The 12731-nt window shown below is 41.9% G+C and overlaps 1 protein-coding gene across 1 annotated transcript in view; it reads left to right on the forward strand.

Annotated features, from left to right (window-relative positions):
- The window catches only part of LOC306961434 (voltage-dependent T-type calcium channel subunit alpha-1H-like), a 98225-nt gene that overhangs the window by 51321 nt on the left and 34173 nt on the right, over positions 1-12731 (forward strand). Inside the window, exons 11-15 of the mRNA XM_079554175.1 lie at positions 4290-4441; positions 7272-7457; positions 8538-8655; positions 9089-9244; positions 10554-10641. Of these exons, the coding sequence (XP_079410301.1) occupies positions 4290-4441; positions 7272-7457; positions 8538-8655; positions 9089-9244; positions 10554-10641 (700 nt within the window). The remainder of the gene's footprint in view (positions 1-4289; positions 4442-7271; positions 7458-8537; positions 8656-9088; positions 9245-10553; positions 10642-12731) is intronic.

A 12731-nucleotide genomic window follows, 5' to 3' on the forward strand; every position in this document is an offset into this window, starting at 1 on the left:
AATTGTTTCAAGACGACTTATAGACATTGTGCGCTGCCGAGAACACTGAGCTTTGTGTTGAAATGTAACTATACATTTATATTATTTTACTTTCTGTCCCGAAATTGTAAATGTGGTGGTAGGAGGCAGAGCTAGAAGCAGCACAAGTGAAGAAGTTTCCTTTAGCGATGATGGATACAATGATGAGCGGTTGATTTTGTACTTCCCAAATCTTTTACCCAGTGAGTGGTTTCAGTTGATTTCCGTAGCAGTTATGCACTAGTCTAATTGCGTCGCTTTAATTAGAGCTGATTCTACCTAATTACTTTCTAAATACTTTGTTTTGTGTTTCCTTGATGACATAACAACAGATAATCAGCTGCTTGACTAAAGTAGTTGTCGGGACTAGTGCACTGAACAAACAAGAGGCAGACGGTCTGTTTCGTATGAATCGTATAAACTGTGTCACAAACTGGGCAGGATCTGCAGCATCACTGTAGACATTTAAATATTTAAATAATTCATGCTAACTAACGATCTGCTGTTATCACATCGCAAACAGATGCCGACACGCTAATCCCAGTTAGCAGCTAAATTTAGCCCAGTGATTTTTGTGTGAGAAGCATGTGCAGAAACTTTAACTGCGGTGACAAAAACTGGTTTCAAAATGTAACAAATGATCCACTCAAGTGTATATCTACAGTATATACTTGATTTTCTTCATTGGGATTAGGTAAATACTAAGTTAAACGTGCCTGTAGACTTCCCCCTAGTTCGCCTATGAATCATGACATGTGATTGACACACCTGCTTGTTTGCTAACCATTATTCTCACTTAATGTCAGAATATATGTACATTACAATAACTACATCATTAGGTCTTTTTTCACTTCATCTTGAGCAACTCGGAGCATATTTTTTGCGGTGTCAAGATAGATTTTCGTTGCACTAGTCAGTGCAGGCAAAAATAAAATAAAATAATGGAAAGAGGGAAAGTACTGTGTTAGTGGGGTGTGCACTTTTCATTCCTTAAATTGGTTAGCATTTGGCTCTAGTCGTGTTGGTGAGATACTGCAGTGATGGATGAAGTTGTCTGGTCAGTGTGCAGGGGGGCAGTACAGAAACACATTGTAGTAAGTGGGTACTTTTCCACTGGGAGATAAAAAGGTTAAAGGAGAGAGCAGTTACAGCAGAGCTTCTCTACCATTTTCTCAAAAGTCTTAAATCATGACAATTATGTGCATCAAACTGAATCTTGAACATAAATTGTAAATGTAATCTCTATTTAATTATTCAAAATGATTTAGAAACATGGACATTAATTATTCTCGCTGCTACCATCTCCATTATACTATCTTCATCGATCCAACGCTTTGCTAATTTCAAGCAGTTTTTAAGCTAAAATTTTAATGTTTTCATGGGAATTTAACCAACATCTGACAGGATCTGATCATTTGAGTATCTCGTTTAGACACAAGCTTTAGCATCTTGATTTTATCTCATTCATTCACTCCTAATATGACCTGTGTTGGTCCAGTTTAGTCATAGAAGGTCCAGGTTTTGTTCCCGGGTCAGGGGGGGCCTGTCTGTGGGCGGTTTGCATGTGTTCCCTGTGTTACCCTACCACTAAAACATGCACAAAAGGGTCCGCGTTAAGGGGAGGACGTCACTCATGAAGAGATACTGAATCTCAGCTCCTTTTTCACTAAATGGCATTTAAAATAAAATAAAACAAATGGCAAAATATTACTGCAGTAAGTGTATTACTGACAATGGGTTTAATAACATGTGTTCTTCTGGCATGAAATATGTTTTTTAACAAACTTTTACATTAACTGAGTTAGTTATTCAGTTAATGTAACATTTACATTTGATCTTGTAAATCTGGCATGAGTAAAAGGTGCTGAATGACACAATGTGATTTTAGCTGAATTGACTGATGCGTATTTGGATCTTATTTTTAATATTTGGAGTAAGTCTCGACTTCTCTCTACTCCTCAAAAACCTTTTATTGCTATATTACATTTAATGTCAACTTATGGCTTATGAACAGTACTATCTTCATTTTATTGATTGTCTCTTTCCTAAACAAATCCTCAGTCAATCAACGTGATACTTGCCGAGCAATATTTATGATAATATTTAAAAAACAATGTAGACAAACCAGTACAATCTAGATTATTGTTATACTATGCCTCATGCAGTTTCATGCCTGTATATAGTTACACAGCCATTGTTCATGACGCTAGTTTATTTCTGTCCCTGTGTTTGCCTCGTGCATAAAGGAATCCCAGCTAATGCCAGACAGGGAGCTGGCGCACCTCACGAGCTGTCTAAGCACATCGCACACCGGCTCGCTCCCTCTCATGGAGCATTTGTCCCACTGTCTGTATCCTCTCAGCAGCACTGCAGCTACTTTGAACCTGACCCCCCTCCCCAAAAAGGCCTTGAAATTTGCCTGTCCTAGTTTTGTAAAGTGTGGCAGGCTCACCTGCGTCTGTCCCATTACCATTTAACACTTGAAAACGGGTCTGCGCCGTCAAAGCCTGATGCTGCTCACTTATGTAGCACAGGATGACACGTTCCTTCCCCTCCGTCGCATTTGGCCAAAGCGGCGTCATGCGGAATACCTCGGAGGACTCTTCTCTCCATCTCCAGAGAGCGGGCAGGCGGCGGTGTCACGCGGATGTCACTGAGCTTAGCCAGATGCACATTTCTCTGTTTACTCTGCGCCTCGTGTAGCGCACAGGGAAGCAGCCGACACAGCGGTGGAGAAATGTCACTAAATGGCAAAGTGTTTGTTTTTATATCCGGCTCTAATAGAGTTTGGCATCAGCAGTGTCGACAGAGGAAGTATATGTGTAATTAATGAGCTGTTACTATTGTCTTGTATTGCAATGTTGACTTTCAAAGTCATGTATTTCAAACGATGATGCACATACATTTCTTCGTATTGGCAGAAGAGCGAAGGGTTTGAAATACTAATACTTTTCACTGAAACGGACAGCGGAGTTTACGTTGTCTAAATCACACTAAAAAGCATTTTCATTTCAACACTGGCAGCAGCATCAAAGGGTGGTTTAAAGGCGCTGTGCCTGATTTTTATTTTATTATTGTTTAATGGAGAAATTAAATTTGTTTTTTCCTCCTTCAGTTCATTGAATATGTAGTAGCTTTTTTTGCATTGTTTTGTTTTGCTTTTAAATACTATCTACATAATTATTTAGCATTTTTATTGATTGTTTGCAGGGTTGCAAAGGGAATTCCAGAAATTTCCCAATAGATTTCTGGAAATTTCCTGAAAACGTTCAATGGAAACTTCAGCTTGGAAATTATGGAAATGGTCAAAATTAAAAACTGTTAAAATGCTTTAAAAAACAACAACAACAAAATATAATATTTATGCATTTTAATTGAATACATAATTAGTGAACGATGAACTACCCATTTGAGTGATGTCACACTCGAGACCCATACAAGAGTGTGAGGTCGTCAGGTCAAAACATGCTTTATGGCCAAAGACAAGGGCATGAGGCCCGAAACGTCACTCTCAATGGTGTAAGAAATAAATAAAAAATTGGGAGCTCTTACTGCTATATTATGATTTAGTTTGACTTTTTCTGTGCTTGATTAAACTGTCTCTAACTCAGATCATGTCAGACTCTGACCAATTAAACAGAACAGACCTAAATTATAGACTTTTAAAGCATACAGTATTGTCAGACTGCACACACCTGGTGAATAAGATGGATAGAAACATGGAACGAGTCTGTCCCATTTCCAAAAGCCCTTCTTTGTTTTGGTCACAACCTAAAACACTGTCCTCTTCAAACCCTGACATGGTGAAGATGATTTCTTTGAGACTTTTCATCTCTGATATTTCTGTGTTTAACTGTCAAATCCAATGTTTATGCTTCAGTTTTTATCTGCCTGTGAATTCCCTGTTTATTGCCATTAATTCCCATGGACAATTTCCAACGTTGAAAATTCCCGGAACTTTTGCAACCCTAATTGTGTTTCTGCAAGCTAGTTTTTGCTAGCATTAGACAGTGATACTAAAAAATCAGGAACAGTACAGGACCTTTAACTAAATTATTCCTTGACTCACCTGTAAACAGCCTGCAGTAAGAATACTGTATGGAGCTGAGTAGAAAAATCACAGTGTTACTTTCAGAAAATACTCCACACATGGCTTCAGTGTGTCGATTCCAACTGCTGTTCATTTGCTGTCATACGGATGAAATGTTTTGACTGATCTTGCTCTGTACTGTGTGCGATGACGTGACATGTGTCTTGTTTGTCTCCCTCAGCCGCAGGAGCTGACAGATGTGTTGGAGATCAGTAACATGGTGTTCACCAGCCTCTTCAGTCTGGAGATGCTGATCAAGGTCCTGGCTTTGGGCCTGTTCGGATACATCAAGAACCCTTACAACGGCTTCGACAGCATCATTGTCATCATCAGGTGGGACACATTCTGTTCATTCAATCATCGGGTGTACCCCTTATCTTCAGGCGCCTGAAACCTGGAGTTTCATTCACATGTTTCACAAGTTTTTAAGACTTACTGTTGTATTTGGGTGGTTTTTATTTGCTCACATTTTCTCTCATAATTATGATCGAAATTACCAATGGAATATTATTGGACCAAAAGCAGTGAATTCAAATTGTTGGAGACTGGACTCAAACTCACAACAGTCATTTCCTGGTTACTAATGTCGTGTGTTGACAGCAGCTCAGCAGAATATTGATTTTTCATCTGTTTTGTATTTGACCAGAAGGAAATGTTCATGTTCTCTCTCTAAACGTGAGATCTGTAATTTGTTTAGGGGTGTGACGCCAAGTATTAGCCCTTTGGGGTTTCTGTCACACTCCATCACGTTTTATTCTTCTTTTTTAATGTAATCAAAATTTCTGCAGTTATTTATGTGAAAATAAATAAATCACAAATCACAGAATGGGGGCAAGTGAATGGCGTAGGGAGGGGAATACAGACAGGAAGTAAAATTAGTATTTTTTTAATAAGCCTTAATATAATTATCAAGATGTACTGGAGATTTTTACCAAATATCTGCGAAAAGCATAATATTCCTCTTCAAAGTCGGTCCAATTTATAACTTTGAGCTGTTATTGTTCAAGTTTTGTCACAGCAGAAACTTCATATTGCTTGAAAAAGAAAATCCATTTAAGTTTGGGAACAAACAAGAAGTGCTTTTGTAAGTTCTCCGCAGACACAGGATATCCCTGTGTCTTTATTACATTTCAACTCAGAGCTGCAGTTGCAGCATGGGAGGTGTGAAGTGCTCTCATCTTCATTCCTCTGCACGAGGTAATACTAGAATCAGCTTCCAGTGGCAGAGCCACTTACAACTTAAGATATGATACCAAGATGTTTCCTGCTAGTACTTCCGTCACCGCGGAGGTGTGGATAATTGTGTCGTGAGCAGTCGTTTTGCCTCCCAGTGAACAGGTTGTGTAACACGAGCAGTCTTTATATGTCTCAGTGTCTGGCCATGCTACTAACTGACCACTGACTACTCCGCCTGTTTGTCTTAAACTTACTGTAAGAACCAGAAAGCTGCTCAACGTTTAATCGGACACATAGGTCAATGCTTTTGGATCAAACGTGGCTGTTTTTTTTGCATGTTGATGGTGAGTTGCTGACAGACAGGGTTTACCTGCACGCACTGTTTCAATGATGCTCTCTCTGCCCTCAGCTGCACCTCTCCCCCTCCCCACAAAGAAAGAAAAGTATGTTTTTAGCCACAACGTCCCAATTCAGCAGAGTTGAATCATTGTGCGGGGTCGAGCTGCACCACACTCCCCACTCGGGCATGAACATCTCATCTCATAGTGACTATGAGTAGTCGACTAGGTCCTAGTCGACTACTCATAGTCACTATGAGATGGAGGCGCAGGTAAACACTGAGCATTGCCTAAATATAAAGTTAATACCTATGAAATGGTAATAAGCCACTATATTGTACATTAACTCAGAAAATACGCTGTAAAACCTGCTTACATGTGAGCCTACATTATTACGTGATGGATTTGGACGTGAACATGTTGTACTTGTTGTTAATCAGGCGTTATTCCTCCGTTGTTAATATGATGACGTCATCACACGACTCGTCGACTCTACGTCGACTTTCATGACTATAAAGTCGACTTCTAAATATCAGTCGTTGTTCAGGCCCTACTCCCCACACCCTCGGTATGTGTATTCCAGACCGCCAGAGCATCTCGATGTGCTCTGGCCTTAATAGGCTTCATTTGCTGTTACTTTTTCCAGGAATAAGTGGAAGGAGATGAATGAATGCATTTACTGTAACTTCATTTGGAATCTGAAGTTTAAAATTAGATTTGACTCATTGCATCATTTCTGCTGCGTCATTAAGGACGGGCTCCCACACAGACAGTAACTTCACTGATCTGACCTTGTCACCTTTTTGGAATCCATTATTTAAAATTACTTTATCAAAGATAAATGATTTGCTGCACATCGCAGAACGTTGACTTGGAGTTTGTACTTTAGTTCTGTTTGTTTTCAGTCTCTTTGCTTTTTAAAAAATCATGTCAAACTGTATATTTCATCTGCCACGTGTCCGCAGCAATTTAAAAAGGAATAACGCATTATATTATATTCATGCCTAGTCAGGTCATGTAGTGAAATGAAACAGCCCAGTCTCTGTCAGCTCTTTAAATGAATGAAAGCTCCATTTTAATTCTTGTAAAGCCACTGTTGCTTTATGTAAAATCATTACCGGCTGGCACACAGAGGCGCATTATAAACATCCTCACTCAAGCTGTCTCCAGACATGACCATGTTGATATTACATGAACAGTAAATCCCAGATATACTGTGTCCCTTTACATTAAAACATGATTTAAATGTCTCAGTATTCCTAAATGAAAACAGTGCTCCTGGCTTAGATCGACCACTGTATATCTCTTTAAAACTGTGAGTGTGAGGCTGCTTTTCACAGCCAAATGGGTACACTCGCAGTCTACTGGGTCTGTAATACTCCATTATGTAGTACTTCAAGCTAAATTATGTATCTGCGCTTGAAGGCTTCGCTTGTTTATTGTGTGCTCCCACTACGTTTATTGCCCGCTCTGTTGTAGCAATGGCCCATTTCCTCCTTTTGGTTGCAGCATGTCACAAGATTTCAGCTCTTATCCCGCCCAGGGGCACTCGGGCGCTGATTGGTACACATTTGTCGCGAAGGTTAAGCGAGTATTGATTTAATGGGACGGGTGTAGGCGTTCTCATAATGTGCTGGTTTGCGTTGCAGCGTGTGGGAGATCGTGGGAGAGGCGGAGGGAGGCCTGTCGGTGCTGCGGACCTTCAGACTGCTGCGAGTGCTGAAGCTGGTGCGCTTCCTGCCCGCGCTCCGGAGGCAGCTGGTGGTGCTCATGAAGACCATGGACAACGTGGCCACCTTCTGCATGCTGCTCATGCTCTTCATCTTCATCTTCAGGTGCTGGCTGTCTCCTGCGCATCACATCAACAAACAAAACAAACTACAGTTCACATCTCAAAAGCAACTCAACGTTTTTAAAGAAAGAAAGATCTACCTGCCAACAACCTGGTCTGGCCCACTGGCAATTTCAACAAATAAATAATGGCCTATTAGCTAATGCTACTGTGGCTATCGCTAATGTCCACAGTAGCTCATTCTCTCACTGAGGAGGCTCTGCACTGCTTTATCATTACAGGGAATTATTTTTGCCTTTGCAGTGCTTCCATTAAGAGCCAGAACTCTGGTAGAATCGAGTCCGACAGCTGAGCTTTAGTTTACACATATTAAGTAGCCATGTGCTTCTGGTTTGTGCTTAGCATCAGGCCTTTAAAACAATACAATAGTGCTGGAAAGTGCCACTCAGAGTTTTGTGTTTAATTATACTTGAAGGGACTAGATGCAAGTTGGTTGTTTTATACTCACTACTGCCACCTCAGGTCTTGTGTGTAATTGCAGGTTCTATATTAAGCTTGTTCATGTTTAAGATATTTTTGAGTGACAGTGACAGGTCTGAGCTCATTCTACACATTAGGACATGGCTGGAACATGTAGGGGAAGGAAAATACTAAATTTTAACATTTTTAAACACTGTATAGTCCCTTTAAGCCTGGTGGCATTCTTTGCTAATGATTAATGCAGTAATATTCAATAAACAGGGAAGTTGAACTTTTGAAAAGATAAAAAAGATAGTTATTAATGGATGTGTCTTTCATAAGGTTTAATCATGGAACAAGAACTCAAACTCCCAGACCCTTAGTGAAGAGACAGCTGTTAAGTGCTGACTTTTGGTCAAGCTGGAGCCCTTTGAAACATACAGACTGAGCAAATTGAATCTGGCAAGCCCTGCAGTCGAGCGCTTTGTACGTCAATAGAGGACGTGACCGAGGAGTGATGTTTTTCAATGAATAGATTTCCTTACAATTCACTTCACCTCAACGTATTTGTACAAGGCTTTTACTACATTTCCATCGAACTGCATTGAAAGCCCAGCGAGGTTATTAATAAATGATCTTAACTTTGTCTTGTGTTTGATTCCAGTATCCTGGGCATGCATCTGTTCGGCTGCAAATTCGGTTTGCGCCAGGAGAGCGGCGACACATTACCGGACAGAAAGAACTTCGATTCCCTCCTGTGGGCCATCGTGACCGTGTTCCAGGTTCGCGCGCACTCCCAGCCCATCAGCTCGACTTCATTTCCACCTCTCCCTGTTGATAAATTGCTGCTAAATTACATTGCGGCGTGAATGGGAATGGGACACGCGTAGCAGCTGGTACTGTCCTCAGCAGTCGCCCAGACGCTGCTCCGTATTAATTCATTTGCGCCAATTTGGGAAAGCTCGCACTCAATTTTTCAACAAACCACAAAAGCCCTCTAGTGAGCAGGTTTACAAGTGAACGGGGGAGTAGGGTAATGGAACGTGCGCCGCCACAGGGCCTCGTTTAACACTGATGAGCGCCATAACGGCTTAACTGATTAGAGCGTTCGCAAAGAAAACGGGCACTTTGCTGAGAGCAGCTACTTGGAAAATAGGTTGCGTTTGCGGGGCCTATTTTATGACTGACACCGCGCCTCTTCACCTGTCTCTGCAGATCCTAACGCAGGAAGACTGGAACGCAGTGCTGTATAACGGGATGGCCTCCACTACTCCTCTGGCCGCGCTGTACTTTGTGGCGCTCATGACGTTCGGCAACTACGTCCTCTTCAACCTGCTGGTGGCCATTTTGGTTGAGGGTTTCCAAGCAGAGGTAAGAGTCAAGCGGATCTTAAAATGTGTTCATGTGGATTTTATGCTTTGTTTTTAACTCTGTAGCAGCTCTGATAACAAATAATTGACTTAGTTGTCTGTATTTTGGTGTTACTATGAACTCATCCTTTTGGCAATGGAAGAAGAGAAAGAATTGGATAATTGGTCATTTATTTCTTGCTGTTACAATTTGCAAGAGGGTTTGAAATCAATCTGAAATAGACTTCAGCAGCTTTGCCTTGTATCTTCCATCCTGCACATGTACCTCTGAGTGAGCAGAGAGTCCGATTTCCCTCTCCTGGGACACATCTTCTAACCTGGCAAGCCAAATTGATATTACAGAGCTAATAATGTTTGCTCTGTAATATTAATCTGGAACGGTTCTCTCTGATAATACTGTTTAGGAAGCAGTGATTCATACGACAACAATACCTGACGATTTGAGAAATGAGATGAAGTGATGAAGTAAAATATAAATGTTCTTACCTATAGATGTAAATGTAAAGCCGCAGTTGGTGTGAGAAGCTTTTAGTTTGCTTTTTTTGCAAACTAGTTTCTTCATTTTCTTTTTGGAGTCCCTTTGCTCCAATCAGCAGATTTCACTGTTTGGCTCCAGATTATGACTTCTGCTGGGACCAAAGCACAGTGTTTTCAAAGAGCCACGGTGCTCCACTTTATCTGAGATGTGTCGCGCCCCTGCGCTCTGTACCAGGCTTGACCACACCACTCCAGTGGAAACACGCCTTCACTGCGCTGTGTGCTGATGGCATCACACTGTTGGGAAGCTCCCAGCGCTCTTTCTCCTCCATTATATTCTATCGCTCCCTTCTGTCCGTCCCTATCTCTCATTCTTTCACTCACACACTTTTCTCCGGGGTGGGGATGTGTTTGATACGGCCTGCCATTCGCAGCTGGGGAGCTTTTGTTGTTTAGTTTTCATCTTTTATCTGCGGCATCAGAGAGCGCTCGCTGGCCCTGCCTCCCCCCGCCCCTCACTCCCAACTCACACACACGCAGATAGCCTTTGCCAAAGCCGCCTGCCGCCATCTTTCTGGCATGAATTTTAATTAAATTCACTAAAGCTTTATTGGCCTCAACTCGGGAGATCGCTGCCAAAGCCACGCTCATAACTCAACTAGCGATCTCGGGAGATTCCCCCCAGGCCCGTCTGCCGCAAACTCTTCATCGCCCGCTCTTTCACGTCCCGCTAATTCCCCTGTAGCCGTCACCAGCAAGAGAACGTCGGCCGACGATGATGAGAGCGCTGATTGTGAAGACGTTTGTGACATGATGCTGTGTTTGTGTTCCAGGGAGATGCCAACAGATCTGAGGCGGACGATGACAGGCAGTCGCTGGGTTTCGAGGACGAGGAGAAGCTGAGGGAGTTGTATGCCGCAGGTATCTCCACATACGTACGACTGGGCCTGGGTCGTATCGTTTAACGGTACCCTGCCCTTTGTACGGCTGGTCCATTTTTACTTTGATGGTAAAAATAAAGTTTCATACAACCTCCATTAGGCGACCCTGCACTAGGTTTTAGACATTTGGAAGAAAAAGGAGATGTTTTGGAGGACGCACAAGCTGCTCAAAGTTTCACAGGTTGTTTCAATGAAGGCTGCACTCTGATTGAAAGCACACTCGGACGAAATGTTCTTGGTGAAAGTTTTTGCTGCACTAAAAGTAACCCGAGCATCATCAGGGCCAGATATGGCTCTATTCAAATGCTTAACATGAATGTGGTCTTCAATTAATACCAGCTTTTTCTCCACATCTGCTGGTATGAGTGAGATTGCTGAGTTTAAAGAAGACACAGCTCCGGGGTGTCAAGTGCCTCACATGCCCATTACTAATAACAATGAGTTTTTAGTTTTTCAGCCATCCTGGGTGAATGAAGCTGATATACATTTGATCATCCTCTCGAAGAGCAGAGGTCCCAAAACAATTACGCAGGCAAAGCGTGACACAAAGACGACTTGGGTTGCTCTGAATACAGGGGTTTGTCACGGATTAGCGGAACAGATTTGATAAAGACGCCTGTTTTGACAATCAGTGATTAACTTTGCATAATAAAAGCCAATCGTCTGACAGGTTGGGGGCGGGAGGTGCTGATGATGGCAGGGCGAGGTGAAACACTGCATGCATTCTGTCACCTGCAACAATAGGTGATTTCTTCTTTACCGCGACTGATTTGTGATTGCGTTCTCTATCACAGAGCCAGATTTCTCATTTACTGTGTGGATGCATGTCTTCCTGGATGTAATAACTGAGCCGTCTCCCACAGAAGACAATGAATTTTCACATTTAATCTAAACCTGGTGATTTTGTATGCTCATGTTTTGGTGATGTAAATATTGATGATGCTCAAAAACCGCTTGCCTCCGTCCTGTTGGTGTCATGAGGTGGTGCCTCTGTTTGGTGGTGGTGTTTTTGACGTCCAGACAGCTTCATCAAACTAATTCTGATAGTTTTAGGGAACAGATTCCCTCCACTATAAATCATGTCGCGCTAATGACTCGCAGCTGAGGTTTGGAGCTTCACTCCCCTCTGTGCCAGCAGAAGAGGAGTCTGACCGTTATGGATGCTCACAAATGACAGGGGCTTTACTTTTTTTAACCTCTTTCCCATCTTTATACATTATTATGTTATGGAATATTAAAGACTTAGGTCTCCTGTTGTATTTAATAAGCCTCAATTAAACGTTTGCCACATTACAGTGTTATTCCCCCATTAAAAGCATAATTGGAGGCATGTATTATGCTTTTCACACGTTTCTCTGAATCAGAGGTTCCGCTAGACTTCTTTTTTGCTTATCACTTTGGCCGGCTGGGCCGCGAAATTTCAGCCATTAGCAAGAATTATCTTAATATATTCACAAAATTGAATGAATATTGTGTTTTATTATCAATAACAATGCAGCTACATTTAATCACTGATAGCGCGCGACACAAGTGCTTTAATATAAGTGAGTGTCTAAAAACGCTTGGCTGTTTCTAATGAAAGAATTTGAGAAAGACGCAGTAACCGCTCCAAATCCAGACAATGGGAAGGTCACGCAAAGCTCTGCCCAATGGAGAGCGGCTTCCAACACCAGGAAGGTCCTGGGACAGGCCGGGCAGGAGTGGAGGTTCTTAGCTTTCAAATGAGGAATGGCCGGTTCACACACACTTGTGCTTGTGTTGTCTTGTGCCTCACTTTTCATGTGCCTTCCACAGCCAAGCGATTAATTGTAACAATAATCTGCAGATTTATTGAATACCAGTAATTGTTGCAGCCCTAGTGCACATGTCGAACCCAAAAGACAGGCCCTAACCCTAAGGGAAAATTTAAATCCACCATTTGAGACCAACAAAATGTAACTCAGTGATTTGGTGAGATGTGTTTGAAATGATTATCCCTTTGCTTTAATAGAGGAAGGCAATATTTTACTCAATAATTGCACAACACGTTGGATTTCTCCGTACTGTGCCCAACTGAGCTTTCCCATAATT

The sequence above is a fragment of the Gobius niger genome (assembly GCF_951799975.1).
Source record: "Gobius niger genome assembly, chromosome: 3".
Taxonomy (NCBI): domain Eukaryota; kingdom Metazoa; phylum Chordata; class Actinopteri; order Gobiiformes; family Gobiidae; genus Gobius; species Gobius niger.